A 23,081-nucleotide genomic window follows, 5' to 3' on the forward strand; every position below is an offset into this window, starting at 1 on the left:
ATCGGCTTGGATTCGATCCCGAACTCTATCTTGAACTCAGTCTCAAAGTTGGTCTTAGACTTGATCTCAAACTGAGACTCTTTATTATTTATGTCGTGCTTTCGAGGATTGTTTAGCCTACAACACCTTAGGGAGTTGGTTCCTTACAACCTCGGACTCCATGTTAGGTCCATATCGAACTCCATCTCAAACTCTATCTTAGGTCCATCTCAAGTCTATATTGACTCCATCTTAGACTCCATTTCAGGTCCATCTCAGGTCCATATCGAATTCCATCTCGGATTCCTTCTCAAACTCCTTCTTGAACTCCTTCTTGTGTCACTTTTTTAAAGACTTATTCATCGATTGCTTCGTGCTTATTCCTCAAGTATTTTGTTCAGAGTTCCACTCCCACTCTCAACTTTCCAAGTTGGAGCTTTTGGTTCAAATATGTTATGGTTGTTAGACTTCCACTACTATGTGGCACCTTTTTTGCTTCATTTTGGGGCTTAAGAACTTGTGTCTCACACAATCTTTATGAGTGGCTGCACTCAAACCATTATACCATTGCAATGTCGTCCCTTGGAAATATGTGGGAAATTCATGCAAATACTGAGCATCATTCCAAGAATGATATGTGGCAATCATTATAAAGTGATTAAACCAATGATACACATCATCTTTAAGACTGCCATGAAAGCACTCCGACCAAACACAAGGATTAGCAGCAAGAGCAAAAGAAGCTGTACTATGTAGCATAAATGTTGCTATAAATTGAGTCTGATTGTTCAATTATAACTATATAGCATCAACCAAATGCACTAACTACTGTTCCAAAGTCAAAGGAGGAGAAGGGTATTACTTTGCTATGAAGATGAATGAAAAGGAAAAAAAATAAATAAATAAATTGAAAAAGCTAAAGGAAAAGGATATTTAGACAATGCAAAAGTTAAATCTAAATCAATCCAACTACTCTTTAAAGACAATCAAAGTTGATCTTTACCTCCACTAATGTGAGTGTATGGAATATAAAAATGAAATACAGAAATATGTATATCAATTAGCCTAAAAACATTAATTTATATACAGGAGCAAGTGGTTTAGATTGAAATCCATCCGACAGATATCAAATAACACTATGCTAATGTTAATATACGGCATTGTACTTAAACCTCATAATTATAAATTCACGGACCTTTATGGTTGTTAAACTTGGTTGATACTTTATTTCGTTAAAGTGGGACTTTTCATTATCCCACTTATGGTGTGTGGCCACATGCCATTTTTATAACAACAATAAAAAATTGAAGTTTTAACTTTATAATTTATAAATTAAAAACTTTTCATATGATTTTGTGTTATAATATTGTGAAATATAAAAAAATAAATTAAAAAACTGATAGAAATATTAATAAATATTAATTAAGTACTAGGAAATGCACATGCTAGTTAATGTCCCACTTTACTGAATAAGTCCCACTTTAACGAAATAAAACATGTTGTTAAACTTGCTTAGTTCCTGCTCAACATGCGGCTGCTTCTCCATCCAAGACTGATCAAATTCCGTATCTGGGCTTGAAAAAATCTCCACAAGAAACTCTTCATCCATTTCCTCATTGGAATCAAACCTATAAATCCCTCAAGGCTACCACTTTTCAATCATGTTTCTTTCTCTCCAGGTCTTCTGTTTTTCTTGTGTCTCTGCTTGAGAAAACCCTTTCCTTTGCCCTTCTTCTTGCACCTCAAGCATTCTCTCGTTCGTGGAGCCACATTTGGCAGCAAGGTTGCTGGTGGTATCCATGTGTCTCAGCTCAGAAGCATCATGAAGATGTCCATGGAAAAATACCACACTTGATTGCTTGGGCTTTTTCCTTGTTCTTGGACTCTCTTGTGCAAAACAAATGATGAACTAACAAAAGAGAACTTGGAAAAATACTTTGATATTCTGCAAAATTTTGAATTTGCATCAGCATTAGTGCTAGGCCGAGCTTGGCACTTTTTTGTTGCATGTTCGTGTCCACTTCACTCGACATTGAGATAACGGACTTGGATTCAACCGGGCCTTGATCATCATCAGGGCGTCCAGGCCATTACATCCCACTGATGGAGAAGGTGTTCGCCTTGGTGGACAGCTTGTGGGATATCTCGGTTCCAATGGTGGTCCTCGTGAATGGGCTCACAAGGTGCGAGTACGAGGTATTGTCTCCATCAACAGCAGCATTGAACAGTTTAATGGTCGGCCTGATGCAGAAGTTTTGACAGTTCACGACTTGGAGTTTGTCAACCGGCCACCATGTAATCTCTACCGTGCATCTCTTCAGTGCCAGCAGCTCAGCCAGGTGGCATCTTAATAACCAATCGATAAAAGGAAATTTTCAATTCGTACAGGCAAAAAAATCCGATCGAATTGCTTTAGACAACTCAATTGTATTATTATTCTTCGCAAGCACCTGTGATTCTCGTTCTTTCAAAGAAAAGACTCTTAAGAAAACTCTTCGACATAGACAGATCTTTGATATAAGCCTTCACGATCTGTCATTCCCAATAAGCTTGTGCCACTTGGACGCAAACTCTGTGGCGTTGCCCAACGAAATGCGACGGGCGACGCTTGCTCTCGATCATCTGGAGCTCTGCGTGGATGTGATGCGTCGCATCCCCACAAAGACGATGGAACTGTCCCCGCTTGCTCCTTCTTCACTCCTCACAACTCGGCCACCTTATGAGGTTTCATTCCCACGCCATCTTCGATCTCATCGGGCGATCTCCTGGCTCCTGGCTCCTGGCTTGGCATTTCGATACACCAGCAGCTGAACCACGCCCGCAAACTTCTTCCCGCTCGCCGCATAGATGCTCCACCTCTAGTCTCCAATGCGTTGACCGGTGGCAGATTGCCAACGCTGGCGTTGACCAGGAGGCGCTGGTTCACGCACACGCCTCCGTGTTCTCGTCGAAACCTGCGCACCGGTGGTGGATTGCAGTGTAGGGCGCCTCCGAATCAAGCTTGGGCTTCATGCAGCGCCAGACAACGCCGCAGTGCGGTGGCATGCCAAAGCGGATGGGATGCACCTTGACACGACCGGGGAACGCTGTGCCCAGCTCCACGATCGCCGGAGGCACCTGGGGCCGGAATTCAGGCGGCTCCTCAATGCACACAATGCCTGTTACTTCGAGCTGCGTCACACAGCTGCTGCTCACCACCAGCTCCTGCACAAACTCGATCTCGTCACTGTCCCAGCACGGCACCCGCTTGTTCGAGTAGGAGGTGTCAATGTGCACGCGCAGTGGCGCGTGCCTGCTGCTCCACCCCGCAAGGCTCAAGCTCTGAAACACAAAAACGAGTCCCAAGTTTGTAACTGGTACACAATATGGATACGATCCTTGAGAAAAAAAAATATATGTACCTTGATGGTGAGACGAGCAATGTAAAGCGCCTCCAGGCCATGGAACGGCTCCAAGAGCTGTGCGAGGTTAACGGATCTGGGCTCGAAGTCGGCCGAATCCATAAACAGGTCGAGCTGCTTGATGCCACTGATGCTCGACGTCCTCAAAACAAACGGCTCGAGAATTAGCTCGACGTGGGCATTGCCTCGGAAGGTATTGGTGACCGTGAGCCTGTTGAGCTTGGACATGACCAAGCCCTGGATGATTCGCACTTGCCCATGCAGCTGCACCCATTCCACGTTGCACGTAGACGGCGAGAGCTCCACGCGGGGTACCGCGTTGACAAACATCCACCGGAGCTTGGGCATGTCGAGCGCGAGAGAAAATTTGGTAACGCTCCTGCCGCGGACCCTGCTGGCGCGAATCACCAGGCAGTCGAGGCTGTGACTCTTGAGCAAATGCGTCCCAGCAGACTCCACAAGCAGCTGGGTCAGCCGGAAGTAGACGAGCGAGGGGCACAACTCGAGGAGCTGCGTCGTTGTGGCCACGTCCAAGCGTGTGCGTATGAAGCAGTAGACAAGCGCGGGAAGAATTGGAGCCGCTGCCTTGGTCGTGAGCGGGCCACCAAGCTCGACACCATCGTTGATATGGAGACACCGTAGCTGCTGGCAGGCGAGAATGCTGGACCAGAAACCATCCACACTGACGCTGATGGTAAGGGAGTGGAGGGTTTTTCCAATCACCGGTAGCCAGTCAAGACAAGAGCGTGGCTGCTTTGAAAAACCTGTCAAAGACAGGGAGCGGAGATTGCTGCTGCTGCTGCTGCCAAACCAGGAAAGGAGACCCTGTTGCTCATGCTCACCGGACGATTCCAACCTGAAGTGCGAGACTAGCCTTGCCAGACGCGCCCACCTCTTGCTCACCAGGCTACACCAATACAATTGGCGCGAGGAGGCGAGCAGGGACAGGATCCGGATGAGAACGTCGTCGGGAAGGTCGCCCATGGAGCACACATTGTTGCGCCTCTCGGCGATCCTCATCCGATCGACCAAGAAGAGCAGCTCGCTGTGCTGAATCTCGTCCGGAAGATCATCCAAGGCGCTCCTCGGCCTTTTCATCCCAGTGCCCTAAAATCTTGCCCTAAAATCTTGCCCTAAAACAATTAAGTAGCCTCGAGGAATTTATAGGTTCGATACCAGCGAGGAAATGGATGAAGAGTTTCTTGAGGAGATTTTTTCAAGCCCAGACATGGAATTTGATCAGTCTTGGATGGAGAAGCAGCCACATGTCGAGCAGGAGCTAAGCAAGGGGCTGCCACCACCGCAGACCTATATTCCCCAACAGCAATATGAATCTGGAATAAGCATGGATGGGGCGCGCACAAACACTTTCAGTGAATGATGTGTTGCAACACTTTTTTTTAAGGCAGAGTGTAATTTAAATTTTGCAAAATTTATAAATTTGTGAAGAAAAAACAGCTGGCGAAAATATACATTGCCACCGCAAGCACATCTATGGAATCACAATGTTATTGGAGCTATACTACAACTACAAGATTTAATTAAGTAACATCTTTGACACAGGCAAGAGCTATTCCTTTAACACTAACATTGGCCTTGATCTCAAGACTTCGCCACCTCAAATGAAAATCATTTTTAAGCAGCTTTTTGCCACGTCATTGTTTGAATGCTACGTGGATAAAATCCGGCGGTGAGCATTGAACGCCGCGGATTTTGCCACGTAATAGAAAAATTTATATAAAAATGCTTTGTCAGAAGTGGGGTTCGAACCCACGCCCTCGGTAGAGGACCAGAACTTGAGTCTGGCGCCTTAGACCACTCGGCCATCCTGACTGACTCCCGTTCAATCTCAACGTTACAATTGCCTCCAACGAATGATTGGGCTGAGTTAAAAGCGACTATAGATTCCTCTTTTTATTCCCTCCTCCTCTAGGGTTTTCTCTCTCTGCGGCTACGCGATGGGCCTGCCGCTTCCTCCCTCTCTGGCGGTCGCCGCCGCCGCAGCGATTGCCGCCGCGGAGGCCAAGCACCTCCAACAGCAGCAGCAGCAGCGCGCGCCTCTGGAGGAGGAATTCGACGCGATGGACGAGGGGGATGATGATGAGGAGGAGGAGGAACAGGAAGAACAGGAGGAAGAGGAGGAAGAGGAGGAAGGGGAGGAGCCCGAAGCGTATGATTTCGAGGAGGATAATCAACAACAGCAGCCACAGGCGGCGCCGCGAGAGGAGGTCACGCTCATGTGGCTAGGGTTCCAAGTGACGATGAATTCTTCGCGAGATTCCCAGAGCGAGAAGGAAGAGGAAGCGGCCTCGGAATCATCCGCGGCCCCAGAAGCAGCGGCATCGGCAGCGATTTGAGGAAAGGAAAGAAATTTCTCTCGTTGAATCCCTCTTTTCGTCGCGGCGGCCATGGCTGTGTGCTTGCTTTTTGTTCCATCTAGAGAGCATTTTCTCTCCAATGTAACAGCGCGGGGTTCGATTCTCTCGTGTAGCAAGAAAAAATTTGTACTGTGGGGTCAGACGGCCAGGATTGGGCCACGTTGACGCGGGGTCAGATAAATGGTTTTTCTTTTCAAATGTTTCTTAGTCGCGCATCTAACGGTTGTGACGGCGCCACGCAAGTGTGAGTGTGGTATATTTTGGGAATATCTCGAGTTTTTCTCTATCGTAAAACCTCTTGGGTAAAAACGTTATTTCTTTTGGGGTGTGTATAGCTACGCGCCTAGCGCTGCAAGTATTTTGCCGGCTGCGCAAGCGATAGATAGCGCTAGGGCATCGCGATTCGAGCGCTCCGCCAGGGACTCGAGGCGCCATCGCCAATCCAGCTCCCGGAAGAAGGCGCAGCGACCTCGGCGAAATCGAGCAGCGAAATGGCTGCGGTTGGGGTTTTGGAATCGTCGTGATCAGATCAGCGCTGATGCCAGGTTCTTGTAGCTAGCCAAGCTCCCGAGCTTCCTAAATTTTGGTGTTTTGTCCAAGAGCTTGCAGATCGCCGCCGTGATTCATACACCAGAAGCTGGGGCTGGATCCCAAATCCGCTGTGAATGAATCGATCTGGCGGCATGGAATGGGTCTAGCCTAGTCTAGAGCGGGGTTTGCAAGGGGGCATTTCTTCGATACAGGCGTACGATCTCTTGCCAGGTATGAAAAAGAGATGGAGAAACTTCTTTCCGGTCAAGAGCTCTTCATCAAAGATCGACAACTCTTCCGGCGGGGACAACAAGCCCTCCAGCAATCCATCGCCACTCCACAGCAATGGTAGAAGCCAGGGATATGTAGCACAACAAGGAACAGTGGCTGTGCCGCGATGGAGTACTCCCAATGACGTCATGAACTCCAATTCGATCACTCTTGGGATGGTGATGGGCAGCAAACAGGATCTTAGACACCTTCCTGGGTCGCCTGTAGATGGGCCGCCTGCGAATTCCTCTTCCGGATTTGAGCACTTACCTTCGTTCAAGGACGTGCCTAGCTCGGAGAAGCTGGCGCTGCTCGGGAGGAAACTCAAGCTTTGCAGTGTTCTATCTGACTTCACGGATCCCTCGAAGAACATCAAGGAGAAGGAGGTGAAACGGCAGACTTTGGTCGAGACGGTGGATTTTATAGGCTCTCCAGGGAACATCAAGCTCAACGAGGTGGCGTACGAAGAGATCGTGAAGATGGTTTCGGTGAACTTGTTCCGGTCATTGCCACCTTCGCCGCATTCTAGCTCTGTCTCCGAAGGGCATGATCCGGAAGAAGAGGAGCCAACCATGGATCCGGCATGGCCTCATCTCTCACTCGTCTATGAGCTCCTCCTGAGATTTGTTGCGTCACCGGAAACGGATGCAAAGCAGGCTAAGAGGTACATTGATCATGCATTCGTACTGAGGCTGCTGGATCTCTTTGATTCGGAGGACCCGCGCGAGAGAGATTACTTGAAGACCATCCTTCACCGGATTTACGGGAAGTTCATGGTCCACCGTCCATTCATCAGGAAGGCTATCAACAACATTTTCTACAGGTTCATCTTTGAGACGGAAAAGCACAATGGCATTGCCGAGCTTCTTGAGATCTTGGGGAGCATAATCAACGGCTTTGCGCTGCCACTCAAGGAAGAGCACAAGTTGTTTCTCGTCAGGGCGCTGATTCCATTGCACAAGCCGAAATGTGTGTCACTCTACCACCAGCAGCTTTCTTACTGCATCACTCAGTTTGTGGAGAAAGATATGAAGCTGGCGGACACGGTGATCCGGGGCTTACTCAAGTACTGGCCGATCACTAACAGTCAGAAGGAGGTGCTGTTTCTTGCCGAGTTGGAGGAGGTTTTAGAGGCGACTCAAGCACCAGAGTTCCAACGCTGTATGCTGCCGTTGTTTCGGCAAGTCAGTCGCTGTCTCAACAGTTCGCATTTCCAGGTACATTTTGGTGTTTCCCCTTGGTTTCTTTTGGTTTGCGGTCTGATTTGCTGGTTTTTATAGGTGGCGGAACGTGCTCTGTTCTTGTGGAACAATGATCATATTATCAGCCTGGTGACTCAGAACCGTCAAACAGTGCTGCCTCTCGTGTTCTCAGCATTGGAGAGAAACACCAGGAATCACTGGAACCAGACCGTGCACGGGTTAACTGTCAACGTACGGAAGATGTTTCTGGAGATGGACAAAGATCTTTTCGACGAGTGTCAGCGCAAGTATCTCGAGGAAGAGGAGAAGTCAAAGGGCCTGGAAGAAAAACGGGAGAACAACTGGAAGCGGTTGGAAGCAGCTGCCGCGTCTAGGATCGAGGCTACGGGTGGTTCGAAGACCAACACGCTTGGTTTGCCGCTGGGTGTGATAGCTGTTGCTGGAAGCTGAGCAGGCCAGATGGATCCTCGTTCAGTTTCTTCTTCAGCGAGCTCGCGAACGTCCCAGGTATTTTGCCACGGGCGTTTTGCGTCGAGAGAGATCTTTGTGCTTACTCACGGGATCGTGTATCTATATTTACTAGCGCAGCTCCTTATGAGGTGGAGGATCAGCGACACGACTTGAGAGTGTGTTTCAAATGAATCAAGGGGCTGTTTCTTGTATAAAGCAGATTTCTCTTACTTTATTGTGTATTTTTCCAGGCACATTTCTCGAAGTCTTGAGTCTTGAGTCATGGTGACTTTGTGTGACGCTTGACCCGTCCCTCTCGAGTGAAGTGTTCTGGTAAGTTGTCTCATTTATTTGTTTGTTTGTTAGTTCTTGACATCTTGCTCGTACTTGTGTCAGGTGCCGTGCGTTTACAAAAGTTTTCGAGATTTATTGGCTCGAATGGGATGGCTGAGCATCACTTGCGATGGAAGATCGGCATCAAGCAGCAGTGGTTAAAGCTAGAGCATCCCCGAAAGAAAAATGAAGACGAAGAATTTCAGGTACAGTGAGATTCGGAAGCTCTCTTGTTACGACGACCACTTTATTGCGAGTATAGCGAGAGCAGCTGCTAAAAGAGGTACATGGTTTGTAAGACACAGGGATCCGGAGGAAGCCGCAGCAAATGTAGTGCCCGGCGGCAGCTGCACAGCTGTTGCGTATTGACGCTCTCGAGGATCAATAAGTCGAGGTGGTGCTGGAGGTGGTGGTACATCGTCGTCCGTATCATAACAGTAACTCAACTGCTGATGACGGTGATGTTCTGAGGACACACAGCGTTAAAACAAGGTTTTGAGAAACTAGTCTGTCCCTGCTTTCGTTTCTCACCTCTATGGGTTTGGACAAGAGTTACTGCTGCTGATGCTGCTGGTGCTGTATCTGGCCAGGAGAGAGTTGAGCTCTCGATCGCTAGAAACTGAACCACAGGTACGTACCTTGTTTGCATTGAACTTGTAGTTGTTCCATCTCACATTTTGCTGGCAGATCAACCGGGACAAAAGACTTGGTGGCGTTGAGAAGCACGTCGCAGGTGCAAGATTCGGCAATTCCCTGGAGATTGTCGCAGCAGGCCTGTGTCGGCCAGTCGTGCGGAGATTGGGAACACGGTTGCAACATCAGTGTTACTTGCTGGATGCTACACGCTCGTGAGCCAGCAACTGCAGCAGCAAGAACGAAGGATAGAGTGGCGACGAGTGTCAGAGCCATGGAACGCCTTCACTTGCAGTCGTTCCTTTTTAAGTACAAACAAGACGTGAATTCCTGGGGTCGCAAAGCATCAGGTGCAACACAAGCGAGGTTCCAAGCGTACGAGGGTCTGTTAAAAAGTGATCACTGTTTGATTGTAATCGAGCTTATTTCCAGGACGAACAGCTTGGTCAAAGTGATCTCCTCTCGATCTTCCTGAGGTAAGCTTGGCAGATATCAACGATTTCCTATTTCTTGCAGAGACGCACACCTTCGTGTATTGTCTCCATCGACAGTTCAATGGTCAGCCTATGGACATCGATCGGCTTTTGACGCAGAAGTCTTGAAAGTTCACGACTTGGAGTTCGCCAACCGGCCACAATGTAATCTCTACCGTGCATCTCTTCGGGGCCAGCAAGATCAGGAGGCGACGCCATGGTAGCTGCCACTACCTCTAGTCTCCAATGCGTTGACCGGTGGCACCAGGAGGCGCTGGTTCACGCACACACCTCTGTGTTCTCGTCGGAACCTGCGCACCGGTGGTGGATTGCAGTGTAGGGCGCCTCCGAATCAAGCTTGGGCTTCATGCAGCGCCAGACAACGCCGCAGCGCGGTGGCATGCCAAAGCGGATGGATACACCTTGACACGACCGGGGAACGCTGTGCCCAGCTCCACGATCGCCGGAGGCACCCGGGGCCGAAATCCCGTGTCATGGAAAAACGCGAACGTATAACTAGCTGCTCAATATCCCGACAGAGATCAACAAGGCACGAGTAGCTGTTTGTCTTCGATTTTGTTTGCGAGCTCGTACCATCAACTAAAGCCTTGCATGCAAGCATTGAGAACACCACCCGAAACAATGCGGTAATGGAGTCCACAGTCTGTGCACTCCCTTGTAAGAACTGGATAGAAGATAATTATTTCTTACCAAGAGCCCGATCGGCTTTCAGTCATTTTAGCCGCTAAGGCGATCAGAAGGTTGTATTGATGTTCGTGCGTGTATGCTCGAGCATGTACACAATCTGGAAAACCGAAAGTTACTCACGAGACCAATAGCTAAAACACTTACGTTTGTCAAGAGCAGCTGTTGGATCCAGTCCAAACCTTTCCGCGATGGGAATGATTCGATCGGGACGGCTGCAAGCATCGTTTAGAATTCACAGCAAAGAAATTAAAGGAAAACGATCATACAATGCCATCTTGGTGTCGATGTCCACTTTTTACCATTAACTTCGTATAAGCCCAACGGCAGATGCTCGGCTTGCGCGAGCTGAGTTTTGCCAGTCCGGAATCGTTGCTCTCGCATGAGGAGGAGGACCTTTGAGACGATTGACAGGCGTCAGTCTTTAGATCGGTCTCTCGGCCTTCGAGATAACTTGTTCTTCCGGAATCAATGCCGGGGATGTGAAAAAGCTCCAGGACGCAGGAAGTCATACATGCAATGGACTGCAAACAAAGAAGGTGCGAATCGATTGATCTTTTCTTTTTCCCTTATCGGATTTTCTTCTATCTGCCAGAGCTTAACGGGATTGTCCGAACCAAAGGTCGACAAGACGGCAGAAAAGATAGTGGTAAGTGCCTTGGATCGCTTATTGCTATTTTCCAGCAAGTCGGCTATCTCACTGGGAATGAGGCTCTTCAAAGCGAAAATCCGTGACACTGGGAGCCAGCTTTTGGATGATCTTCTCGGTGGTATGCTTCTCTCTCTCTCTCTCTCTCTCTCTCTCTCTCTCTCTCTCTCTCTCTGTGGCGAACTTACATGGCGGCCGCGACCGGGATGTTCCTCATCACTGAAGCTCTGGGCAGGAAAGTAACCTTCAAAATGTGGCGGGAACGTGAACTTCTTGAGCTTGACAGGCCCTGGATGGTCCCCACGCCCCTGCTCTGCTTGATCCACTCGACGGCATGTAGACGGCAAGAGCTCCACGATTTTGTGGAAAACAACAGCTGGGAAATAAAAAATTTGCTAGAGTACATCTCCGATGCTGAGATAAGAAAGTGCCATGCTGAGATAAGAAAGTGTTGCGACCGCAAACGCATCTATGGAATCACGAAGAAGTTATGGAAGCTATACATACTCACGTCTACAAAGTCTAAACTTCTCTAGTAACTTCCCTGACACAGACAAATGCTATGTCTTCAACACCGAATCAACTTTGCCACCTCAAATGAAAATCATTGTCAAGCAGCTATCGATGCACTCGGTAACACAACAGGACCAAATGTCTTCGATCATCAAGGTATTTAATTTCTACACAGTTTCTTCTTTTAAGTTTTCCTTTGTTTAGAAAAAGACACCAGGGAAGAAAAAATCCGTTGAGACAAGAAAGAGTTGCTTCCGAAAGCTATGGAATCATGAAGAAAATATGGGAGCAGACACATACTCATGGGTACAATACTTGATTTATCCTGTTACTTCCTGGACATGGTAAACACAAACATTGGCCTTGGTCTTGAGTCTTTGCCATCTCAAATGAAAACTATTATCAGGCACCAATCGATGCGTGCATGCAAGACTTGTTATATCAATTGCTTTCAAACCTAATCTCATATGATAATGCTTGAGAAATGATGAATGTGAATTTTGAACTCTTATAAAGTATGAAATTCCAAATTGTCTAAACTTTGCAAACAAACAGTAGAGTCCAAGCTTATCATGACAATATTCCATATATTCTAGAAAATGCCTTTATTGAGCATTTGATTTTTCACTTATTTCCTTCAATAGACAAAGATACATTTGTTATAGCTTCTAATAAATCTTTTAGAATGGGATTACTGCTACTGTTTTGGGAACAAGAGCCACAATCTTTTAGACCATATGGTTCATCTAGATACTCTTCCATAGTCACATAACCATCCTCCTCTACATCTTTGTCTTTGATATTTTTTCCCTTTTATTTGAGCTCGTTACTAGAAGTTGGCTTAAACTATTGGCCACAAGCGTGTGGATGAAATTTAACCCCATTGGCTAGAACCATAGACCTAGAGCCTTTCTATAGCCAAATCTTTACTTTATAAATTGAGTAAGATCCCTTCTAAAGCACCATACAATCTGGAAAACCCTTGACCTACTCCATGGAATAAGGAGAACAATTGATAGAGCCATATGAAAGAAGAATCAATGCAATGAAATATAGAAAAGAAGTTATTGTCTACTAGAGGATGGACAACACTCCAATCTTTGAATAGTTCAGTCTTCCTGCCATGACGAACAACATACATTAGATAGTTTTGGCCCATCCTTGGCCCATCCTTGCTCATCCAAAACCCTAGATTTTCAATTTTTCACTACAATAGTTAGTACTTGCCTATTGACAAACTCTAAAAGCTTAGCTTATTTCTAAAGTTATAAAAGAAAATTTGGCATTTATATGAACTTATCTACTTTGTTAGCACTACCTTTCAGTTTGCTATTGCCTTTTAGTTTACCAGCAATTTCATGTTGCTATCTATAAGACAATCCTTGCACTTGTAGCTTTAGTAGGTTGAGTTCACATATTTATAAGATGGTCAAATGAAATTTTGGCAATTGCTATTAGTTGTAGTGCCTTATGTTTTGTTAAAGACCTTCCATAGTCCTTGCAGTTGGTTCAACTTACACTACAGTGCTATAGATGAGCAGTCATTAGATTCCAGGGAATATTTATGAATAATATTCCAGGAATATCCAACTATATACACACAGTCTTGACTTGGAGTTAGCCAACCGGCCACCATATAATCTCTACCGTGCATCTCTTCAGTGCCAGCAAGCTCAGCCAGGTGGCATCTTAATAACCAATCGATAAAAGGAAAATTTCAGTAATACCTTTTTAAGCAAAGACATGGACAACTCATTGTATTATTATTCCTCAGAACAACCCGTGATTCTCGTTCCAAAGCTACGTTTTCAAAGAAAAGGCCCTTAAGAAAACTCCACCTTCAAGTTCTTTGACGTAGACAGATCTTTGATATGAGCCTTCACGGATCTGTCATCCTCCTCCCAACAAGCTTGTGCCACTTGGACGCAAACTCTGTGGCGTCGCCCAAAGACATGCGACGGGCGACGCTTGCTCTCGATCATCTGGAGCTCTGCGTGGATGTGATGCGTCGCATCCCCACAAAAGACTTTCGATGGAACTGTAGCCGGGCTCTCTCCTCCTTCACTCCTCGCAGCTTGGCCACCTTCTGCTTCTTCCCGCTCACCGTGTAGATGCTCCGAGCGCGTAGCTGCCAGTACCTCTACTCCCCAATGTGGCAGATTGCCAACGCCGGCGTTGACCAGGAGGCACTGGTTCACGCACACAACTCCGTGTTCTCGTCGAAACCTGCGCACCGGTGGTGGATTGCAGTGTAGGGCGCCTCCGAATCAAGCTTGGGCTTCATGCAGCGCCAGACAACGCCGCAGTGCGGTGGCATGCCAAAGCGGATGGGATGCACCTTGACACGACCGGGGAACGCTGTGCCCAGCTCCACGATCGCCGGAGGCACCTGGGGCCGGAATTCAGGCGGCTCCTCAATGCACACAATGCCTGTTACTTCGAGCTGCGTCACACAGCTGCTGCTCACCACCAGCTCCTGTACAAACTCGATCTCGTCACTGTCCCAGCACGGCACCCGCTTGTTCGAGTAGGAGGTGTCAATGTGCACGCGCAGTGGCGCGTGCCTGCTGCTCCACCCCGCAAGGCTCAAGCTCTGAAACACAAAAAGAGGAAGTTCTGGTACACAAATATAGATACGATCCTTGAGAAAACCAATATGTACCTTGATGGTGAGGCGAGCAATGTAAAGCGCCTCAAGGCCATGGAACGGCTCCAAGAGCTGTGCGAGGTTAACGGATCTGGGCTCGAAGTCGGCCGAATCCATAAACAGGTCGAGCTGCTTGATGCCACTGATGCTCGACGTCCTGCAAACAAACGGCTCGAGAATTCGCTCGACGTGGGCATTGCCTCGGAAGGTATTGCTGAGCGTGAGCCTGTTGAGCTTGGACATGACCAAACCCTGGATGATTCGCACTTGCCCATGCAGCTTCACCCATTCCACGTTGCACGTAGACGGCGCGAGCTCCACGCGCGGTACCACGGTGACAGACATCCACCGGAGCTTGGGCATGTCGAGCGCGAGAGAAAAGTTGGTAACGCTCCTGCCGGGGACCCTGTGGGCGCGAATCACCAGGGAGTCGAGGCTGTGACTCTTGAGCAAATGCGTCCCGGCCGACTCCACAAGCAGCTGGGTCAGCCGGAAGTAGACGAGCGAGGGGCACAACTCGAGGAGCTGCTTCGTCGTGGCCACGTCCAAGCGTGTGCGTATGAAGCAGTAGACGAGATTGGGAAGGATTGGAGGCGCTGCCGTCGTCGTGAGAGGGCCACCAAGCTCGACACCATCGTTGATATGGAGGCACCGTAGCTGCTGGCAGGCGAGAATGCTGGACCAGAAACCATCCACACTGACGCTGATGGTAAGGGAGTGGAGGGTTTTTCCAATCACCGGTAGCCAGTCAAGACAAGAGCATAGCTGTTTTGAGGAACCTGTCAAAGACAGGGAGCGGAGATTGCTGCTGCTGCTGCTGCCAAACCAGGAAAGGAGACCCTGTTGCTCATACGATTCCAACCTGAAGTGCGTGACTAGCCTTGCCAGACGCGCCCACCTCTTGCTCACCAGGCTACAGCGATACAATTGGCGCGAGGAGACGAGCAGGGATAGGATCCGGATGAGAACGTCGTCGGGAAGATCGTCCATGGAGCACAGATTGTTGCGCCTCTTGGTGATCCTCATCTGCTCCACCAAGAAGAGCAGCTCGCTGTGCTGCATCTCGTCGGGAAGATCATCCAAGGCGCTCCTCGGCCTTTTCATCCCCAGTGTCCTACAATCTTGCCCTAAAATAATTACACCCAAGTATATGCGTAGATTCTCCAATCTTCGGCGGAGGTTCGATACCTGCTCGGCGCATCAATGTTGCCGAGATCACGACTAGCTGTTTGTCTTTGATTTTGTTTGCAAGCTAGTACCATCAATTAAAGCCTTGCATTCAAGTATTGAGAACACCACCATTGCTTCTTGCTTCGGCTCAAAGCCTCTGCCATAGGACAGTCCATACTATGATAGAAAATCTTTGTGTTCACGTATGAAAATATAAAATATACCTTTTAATATCCTTAAGATATACCTTTTGATTGAGTACGGTTTTTACCAGTGAACTCCATTAATGACCTTGCTGCAAAATGTGGCTCCAGATAATGGAGTATATTGTCTTCCTTGTAAGCCTAATCTGTCCTTCAGTCATTTTAGCCGCTAAGGCGATCAGAAAGTTGATGCTCGAGCATGGAAAACTGAAAGTTACTCACGGGACCAAGAGCTAAAACACTTACGTTTGTCAAGAGCAGCTGTTGGATCCAGTCCAAACATTTCTGTGATGGGAATGTCGATCAGGACTGCAAGCATCGTTTAGAATTCACAGCAAAGAAATTAAAGCAAAAGGAAAACGATTATACAATGCCAGCTCAGTGTCGATGTAGGCCACTTTTTACCATTATGTAAGCCCAAGTGCGGCAGTGTGCGCGAAATGAGTTTTGCCACTCCGGAATTCGCCAAAGACTTTGGTGAGTGCCATCGTTTCTATACCACCTGGTGCGAGAGAGAGAGAGAGAGAGAGGATATGGATCACGGATTTTCGCTTGTGAAGAGCCTCATTCCCAGTGATACTGGAAAGCCAGAAGAAAAATCCAGAGTTGCGATCCAAGGCACTTACCACTATCGTTTCTGCCGCTTCCAGGATCTTGTCGTCAATCCCGTTAAGCTCTGACAGATAGAAGAAAATCCGATAAGGGAAAAAGAAAAGATGGATCGATTCGCACCTTTTTTGTTTGCATGATCAGTCCATTGCATGTACGACTTCCCGCATCCTGAAGCTTTTTCACATCCCCGGCATTGATTCCCTGGGCGGTGACTGGAAGAACAAGAAATCTAGAAGGCCGAGCGATTGGCTTGCCTGTGAGCCTCTCGATCGAGGTGAACCTGCGAGTACCTCCCATTCTTGTAGTCCTTCTGTTGAGGAAGATCTTCAGCTGGCGGGAACGTGAACTTCTTGAACTTGACAGGTCTCCATACCCCTGTGCTGCTTGATCTACTCGACGTTGCACGTAGACAGCGAGAGCTCCACAAGCCCGGCACCTTGATGACTGATGGCGAGAGAAAAGGTCCGCAAGAGAATCGAGGCTGTGGCTTTTGAGCAAATACTTCCCGGGGGATTCCACCAGCAGCAGGCTCAGACGAGCGAGGGGGCACAACTCGAGGAGCTGGGCACAGACGAGATTGGTGCTGCTTCCGCCGTCGTGAGAGGGCCGCCACTTGATTTCTGTAGAAAAAAAACAGCTGGGAAACAAAAAAACTCCACTAGAGTACATCTCCGATGCTGAGATAAGAAAGTGTTGCCACCGCAAGCGCATCTGTGGAATCACGAAGAAGTTATGGGAGTTATACATGCTCACAGCTACAAGTCTAAACTTCTCCAGTAACTTCCCTGACACGGTGCTTTCAACACCAATGTTGGCCTTGATCTCAAGACTTTGCCACCTCAAATGAAAACATTGTCAAGCAGCTATGGATGCACTTGGTAACGCAACAGGGCCAAACTGGCGATATTAATCAAATGTCTCCGATCATCAAGGTATTTAATTTCTACATGGTTTCTTTTTAAGTTCTTCTTTGTCAGGGAAGAAAAAAATCCAGATAAGAGTACATCTCCTACGGTGAGACAAGAAAGAGCTGCTTCTGAAAGCACATCTATGGAATCATGAAGAAAATATGTGAGTGTACACATACTCACTAGTACAATACTTGATTTATCCTGTTACTTCCCAAAGAGTACATCCTCAACACAAAAATTGGCCTTGATCTTAAGACTTTGCCACCTTAAATGGAAACCATTGTTAAGTAGCAATTGATGCACACGTTAAAGCAAGTCAGTGATAACCAAAAGCTGGCAGATCATAACTTGAAAGGTTTAGAGCCAGAGGAGCTAAGATTCAACAAGGACTCGCTCTTGGGGCTGTGTAATTTAATCTTTTATCCAGTTTTACAGCATTCAATATCCACTTTAGTGTATATTTGAAACATATACTTCAAATATGTAGTGAAAGGTTTAAAGATGTACAGTATTATTATAAGAATTCCATTTTTCACTAAAATATAGAGATCATCGCAAGCAAATTCCAATGTAATCACTCATAATATACTTGAATGATAAAAAGGTGGCAGTGTGGGTCTTCCCTGACTTTATGTATTCTATGACAAAAATAACAACTTTTCTCTTCTACCGAATGGTAGGGCACCTGAAATACAAATGGTGTTTAAGGCACCTTTGAAAAATTGATTGATGTTTAAGGCCAGATTGAGCAAAGGTCACAGTTTGTGTTCATATCACAGACTGTTCTAAAAGTCTTACAATTTCTTTGCATTCAATCATCTTTTAGGGCTATTATTAATCACTAAAAAAATAGGATTGGGCCAATAATGTAATTTTTTTCAGTTTTGGAATATTATTTTGCATTTAGTGGCCAAATGATTTTACTTGGGTGGCACTGTTTGGTTTTGTATAGATGGATATTAAATAATCTTGCGTACTTAATGTAGCAGAAATAATATAGTGGAGGAAGTGTTTCCTCTCTGTTAGTTAATACAAAAATTAAGTTGTGTAATATTCTCATGACTTTGTCACAAAATTAGAGTACTTAGAAGTTTTGTTTTTGAGAAATGTTGCTAATTATCAATGTTTTACATTTGATTTTACCTCCATTCATATAGAGGGGATTAAAAAGTTGTAGAAGTTGCTTACACATCATAGTTTCTATATCAACTGCTATGAAAGATTCTTTGTTACCATTATTAGTTTTTTTTAATTATTCTTTAAGATAATTTAGTATGTGAGGTCCAAGTGTACAACTACAATGCCATATACTATCCAAAGGTAATAACCAAGCTATAATGAAATCAACGTAGGGACAAGTCCAAACCTTAAGAACAATGCAACAGTGTAGGCAAGCAAAGTTGCTATGGTATCACTCCAAGAGAATGTCTAGAAGGAACCACCTTTGCTAAACCTACAAGACTTTAATTCTTCCAGATTAATATTAGCATAATGGGATTTTGGTAGCTGTTAGATTGGTTTCAATCCGGACCATTTGCTCTTATATATAAACTAGGGATTTTGGGCTAATTGATATGCACATTTTTTATATTCTTTTTCCATAGTCCATGCACTCACATTGGTGGAAAAGAAGGGCACCTTTGATTGCCCTTGAGAAGTGTTTGGATTTGGGATTTTGGTTTAGATTAAACTTTTGCATCGTTTAGATCTAGCTTTTTCCATTTCCTTTCTTTTGTTCTTTCCTTTTAGGATTTTGGTTTAAATTTAACTTTTTGCATTGTCTAGATCTCCCTTTCCTTCTAGTATTTTTTTCATTTTTCTTCTTTTGCTCTTTCCTTTTCGTTCATCTTCATGACAAATCAGCAATCTCCTCCTCCTTTGACTCCAGAGTAGCAATTGGTACAATTGCTTGATGCTATGCAATTGCAATTGAACAACCAAACTCAATTAATGGCGGCATTCATGGCACGTGGTACAACTCCTCTTGCTCTTGGTGCCAATCCTCATGTTCAACCAGAGTTCTTTCGCAGGAATCTTAGGGATGATGTATACCATTTGTTCGATCACTTCACAGTGATTGCCACATATCATTCTTGGGATGATGCTTGACGTTTGCATGAGTTTCCCACGTGTCTCTAAAGGACAGTGTTGCAGTGGTACAATGGTTTGAGTGCAGCCATTCATGGGAATTGGAGTGTTCTCCCGGATGTATTCAAACGCATATTCGGATATGCCAATGATTGTGATGATGCCTTCCAACAATTGCATCATTTTTGTCAAGGGCCATCTAAGTTAGTAATGCAATTTGACATTCGTTTCTAAAGTCTTTCGCTTTGTGTGGAGCCAAATATATCAGAGCAAATCAAGCAAGGAATGTTGTGGCTAGCACTTCGTCAAAATCTTGTCGTACTTGTGCATGCACTTGCTCCCACCACCCTTGATGATGCTTTTCACTTGGCACAACATTATGAAATGTCGCCTCTTCCATTTTTCACTGCATGTCCTTCAACTCCACTTTCTGAGGGTGATGGTCCTGTTCCAATGGAGGTTGATGCTGCTACTTGTCAAAACCCCCAACAAAATCAAGACTGGAAAATGTAGAAGACAAATAGAAAAGCTAGTGGAAATGAAGAAAGGGCCTTAGACTGGCATTGATTTAGATTGTGGAGAAATGGAACAAGGCTAACCTATATATACTATAAGTTGATGAGGCTTCACCACTCTTGGATCGAGGATGACCTAAATATAGTTGAGGTCGAGGAGGCACCACGTTATTATCAAGAATGTGGTTCAAGACTCAGGAATCATATGGGAAATCAAAGAGTCAGGAATAGGGAAGTGTTTCGAGAATATGGTTTGTATGTTTGTATGTCAGGAATCCGGCGAGAGTCAGGAATGTGTCAAGAATTGGGGGATTCTTGACAACACCCCCTCCTCAAGAATGAGTGGAACAAGGATGTGAATGAGAATGAAGAGGAGGATGAGATGGGTGGCGAGGGATGGGAAAGGGAGAATGAAAAGAATGAGGACTAGGACAAGAAAGATAGCGGCGGTGGAAATCTTGAACAAGGTCAATAGAATAAATCAGGTTATTTACAGGTTCCTAAGTGCGTTCCTCAAGTTCGTAAACCTTCTAGTCTACAAGATAGTAGAGTTTAGACCATGGGATCTTGGAATCAAGAATGTCCTAAACCTCGTACTCAGACCCATCCTTGAGCTGCACTAATGGAGGTAGAAGAATGGCCTGATTTGGAATAGGACTGGGAATATAAAGTTTAAGGAGAGAGGAGTGAAAAACGGGGTGAATTTGATATAAGGAGGGAAGTGCAAGGTGATAAGTGATAGGATTAATGATGGCAATGATAGAGAAAGGACTGAGGCATTTGAATTGAGTTTAGGACATGGCCTGGTGGTGGAGATATTTCACTTGAGGAGCCAAACTTTATCCCCGATATTGTAAGGAGGACAATCTTGACGATGGACATTGGTGAATGTTTTGTGAGATTCCTGAGCACAATGGAGGTGGAAGGAGATGGAGTTGTGGATTTCCTAGAGGTTGGAGATAAATGCCTCAGAGCGGGGATTTGAATGAGAGGATTTGGATGGAGAAGGAAGTGAGAGATTGAATCGAGGATTTCAGCTAGAGTTTGCAAAGAAGGGGGAAACTTGAAGGGAGGAATGAACAGAGTTGTTATAGGAGAACTTAGCAAGGGAAGGATATCGAATCAGTCATCCTGATGATAGTTGATGAAGCACCTCAGGAATTATTCCAACGTCTGAATCGTTGACTCGGACTGTCTATCAGTTTGAGGATGATATGTCGAAGAGAGGTTGGCCTTCACTCCAAGCAACTGCAAGAACCATTGCTAGAAATGAGAGATGAACTGAGGTCCCCGATCCGAAACCACATTTGCAGAAATCCCATGAAGTCGGAAAATTTCTTTGAATACCAATTTTGCCATGTCCTCACCCGAAAACTCCTTGGTACACGGCAGGAAGTGTGCCATCTTTTTAAAGCGATCCACCACAACTAAAATGTTGTTAAAGCCTCCAGAACTCGGAAGATCACTCAAGAAATCCATGGAGATGGATTCCCAAGGACTTAAAGGGACCGGGAGGGAACGAAACAAACTTGAAGGAAGGTGGTGAGGTACCTTATTTTAGGCGCAAGTGTCACAAAAGGTAACAAAAGCTTTGATGTAGTCGTCCATGTAGGGCCACCAAAAGTCCCATGCAACCAGCTCATAGGTTTTTGAAATGCCAAAGTGACTAACAATCGGGCTATCATGGCACACCATTAGGACCAACCTTCTAGCATCACCTTCAGGAATATAAAGTTACTCCCCACAGTACAACAAGCCATCTAAGAACTCGAACTCATCAAATTGTTGACAGTCAGAAGTCACTAAGTGTCTAGCCGGAAGATGGGGGAAAATGTCGCTGGCGAGGTCATCAGATTGAAGATTGTTTCTGAATGCATCCATCAAGGAGGAGTCCTGAGGGGCCAGGGAAATTGCCATAACATGAAGTCGATCAGGACTGAGGATAACTTGATCTTGTTGATCGAAGGTAGGATTACCAGGCCTGAGACTGAGATAGGAGTGCCTTGAAAGAGCATTAGGAAGGCCCTGAAGCTTTCCAAGTTTGTACTTGATAACAAAATCAAACCGACTTAGGAATTGTGCTCACCTTGCTTAATGATGGCTCAAAACTCAGGAAGTGGCAAAGTACTCAAGATTTTTATAATCCGTCCAGACCATTGTTTGATGGCTTGCCCCCTCCAAGAAATGACGCCACTCTCCAAAGGAATCCATGATGGCAAGGAGCTCCTTATCGTGGATTTCATAATTGATCTCCACATGCTGGAATTTTTGAGAATGGAAAGCAATTGGATGAAATTCCTGATCCGCTCCGAGTTGAGACAGCACAGCACCGATGGCAAAGTTAGAGGCATCCGCCTCAATGAAGAAAGGTTGTGAGGGATTAGCGTGGATCAAGACGGGAGTAGAATTGAAAGCTGCCTTGAGTGTGTCGAAGGCGTACTGGGCAGCAATAGACCAAGAGAAGGGAACATCCTTGTGAGTGACATGCATGATAGGAAGGATAATATTAGAGTAGTGAGCAATGAATTTTTGGTAAAACTTGGCAAAGCCAAAGAAAACTTAAATGTTTGACATTGATTGTGGAGGCTCCCATTCGAGAATAGTCTTGACTTTGGCAGGATCCATTGTGATACCCTCAGGAGTGACAATGTACCCAAGGAATTCCACAGACTCTTGATCGAAAGAACATTTCTCAAGCTTTGCATATAGGCCGTGTTCCCACAGCTTCACCAGCACCTTGCGCACATGCTTGTCGTGCTCCTTTTGAGTTTTTGAGTAGATAAGGATGTCATTAAGGTAGACAATCACCATTTAATCAAGAAACTCCCAAAAGACGTCATTCGCCATGTGTTGGAAAGTTGCTGGAGCATTTCTCAAGCCAAACAACATGATAGTGTACTCGAAGTGGCCATAGCAGGTTCAGAATGCAATCTTCCATTCATTACTAAGCCGGATCCAGATTAGGTTGTATGCTTCATGGAGGTCGATCTTGGTGAAGAAGTGGGCACTGCCAAGGTGTTCCAATAGGTCCGAGATCAGGAGCAGTGGATAATGGTTCCGAACAATCACCTTGTTCAAACCTCGGTAATCGATGACTAGCCGCAAACTCCCATCCTTTTTCTTGACAAAGAAGACAAGCACTCCAGCTGGGGACTGCAAATGCTAAATGTACCCTGAGGTAAGGTTCTCATTCAAGTACTCTTTGAGGGCCTTAAGCTTGGATGGGGATAACCCGTATGCCCCCACGGAGGTGACGCTCCTTCCTGTAAATCAATGGGACAGTTGTAAGGCCGATGAACAAGTAGTACACTAGCTTTTTTCTTATCAAACACATCCCCAAAATCATGATACTTCTCAGGAAGATTGATAAGAGAAACATGCAAAGCAAAAAGGAAAACATGTTCTTCATGAAGGAGTT

The 23,081-nt window shown here is 46.0% G+C and overlaps 3 protein-coding genes, 1 non-coding gene and 1 pseudogene across 5 annotated transcripts; 1 reads left to right on the forward strand and 4 right to left on the reverse strand.

Moving 5' to 3' along the window:
• Positions 1 to 2,390: 2,390 nt before the first annotated feature.
• LOC112348607 lies at positions 2,391 to 4,478 on the reverse strand. Its single transcript, XM_024681448.1, has 2 exons — positions 3,381 to 4,478; positions 2,391 to 3,300 (listed from the first exon to the last, which is right to left on the reverse strand). Exons 1-2 carry the CDS (start codon positions 4,476 to 4,478, stop codon positions 2,902 to 2,904), a joined length of 1,497 nt encoding a protein of 498 aa, XP_024537216.1. The 3' UTR covers positions 2,391 to 2,901.
• A 651-nt stretch (positions 4,479 to 5,129) lies between these two features.
• TRNAL-CAA lies at positions 5,130 to 5,213 on the reverse strand. The gene has a single exon. It is a non-coding gene; the product is annotated as a tRNA-Leu (tRNA).
• An 824-nt stretch (positions 5,214 to 6,037) lies between these two features.
• LOC9649147 (serine/threonine protein phosphatase 2A 57 kDa regulatory subunit B' theta isoform) lies at positions 6,038 to 8,453 on the forward strand. 2 transcript variants are annotated; one of them, XM_024681503.1, is made up of 3 exons: positions 6,038 to 6,303; positions 6,359 to 7,776; positions 7,840 to 8,453. In XM_024681503.1, exons 2-3 carry the CDS (start codon positions 6,523 to 6,525, stop codon positions 8,209 to 8,211), a joined length of 1,626 nt encoding a protein of 541 aa, XP_024537271.1. In that variant the 5' UTR covers positions 6,038 to 6,303; positions 6,359 to 6,522; the 3' UTR covers positions 8,212 to 8,453. The 2 variants fall into 2 exon arrangements, with proteins under 2 accessions (XP_024537271.1, XP_024537270.1); XM_024681502.1 differs by having other exon boundaries at positions 6,368 to 7,776.
• LOC112348608 lies at positions 8,415 to 22,474 on the reverse strand (annotated as a pseudogene).
• Positions 13,255 to 15,261, reverse strand: LOC112348626. The gene is made up of 2 exons (XM_024681504.1): positions 14,180 to 15,261; positions 13,255 to 14,110 (listed from the first exon to the last, which is right to left on the reverse strand). The coding sequence occupies exons 1-2, from the start codon at positions 15,224 to 15,226 to the stop codon at positions 13,712 to 13,714; spliced, it is 1,446 nt and encodes a 481-aa protein (XP_024537272.1). The 5' UTR covers positions 15,227 to 15,261; the 3' UTR covers positions 13,255 to 13,711.
• Positions 22,475 to 23,081: the final 607 nt, after the last annotated feature.

Source organism: Selaginella moellendorffii, unplaced genomic scaffold (assembly GCF_000143415.4).
Source record: "Selaginella moellendorffii unplaced genomic scaffold, v1.0 SELMOscaffold_31, whole genome shotgun sequence".
Lineage (NCBI taxonomy): Eukaryota > Viridiplantae > Streptophyta > Lycopodiopsida > Selaginellales > Selaginellaceae > Selaginella > Selaginella moellendorffii.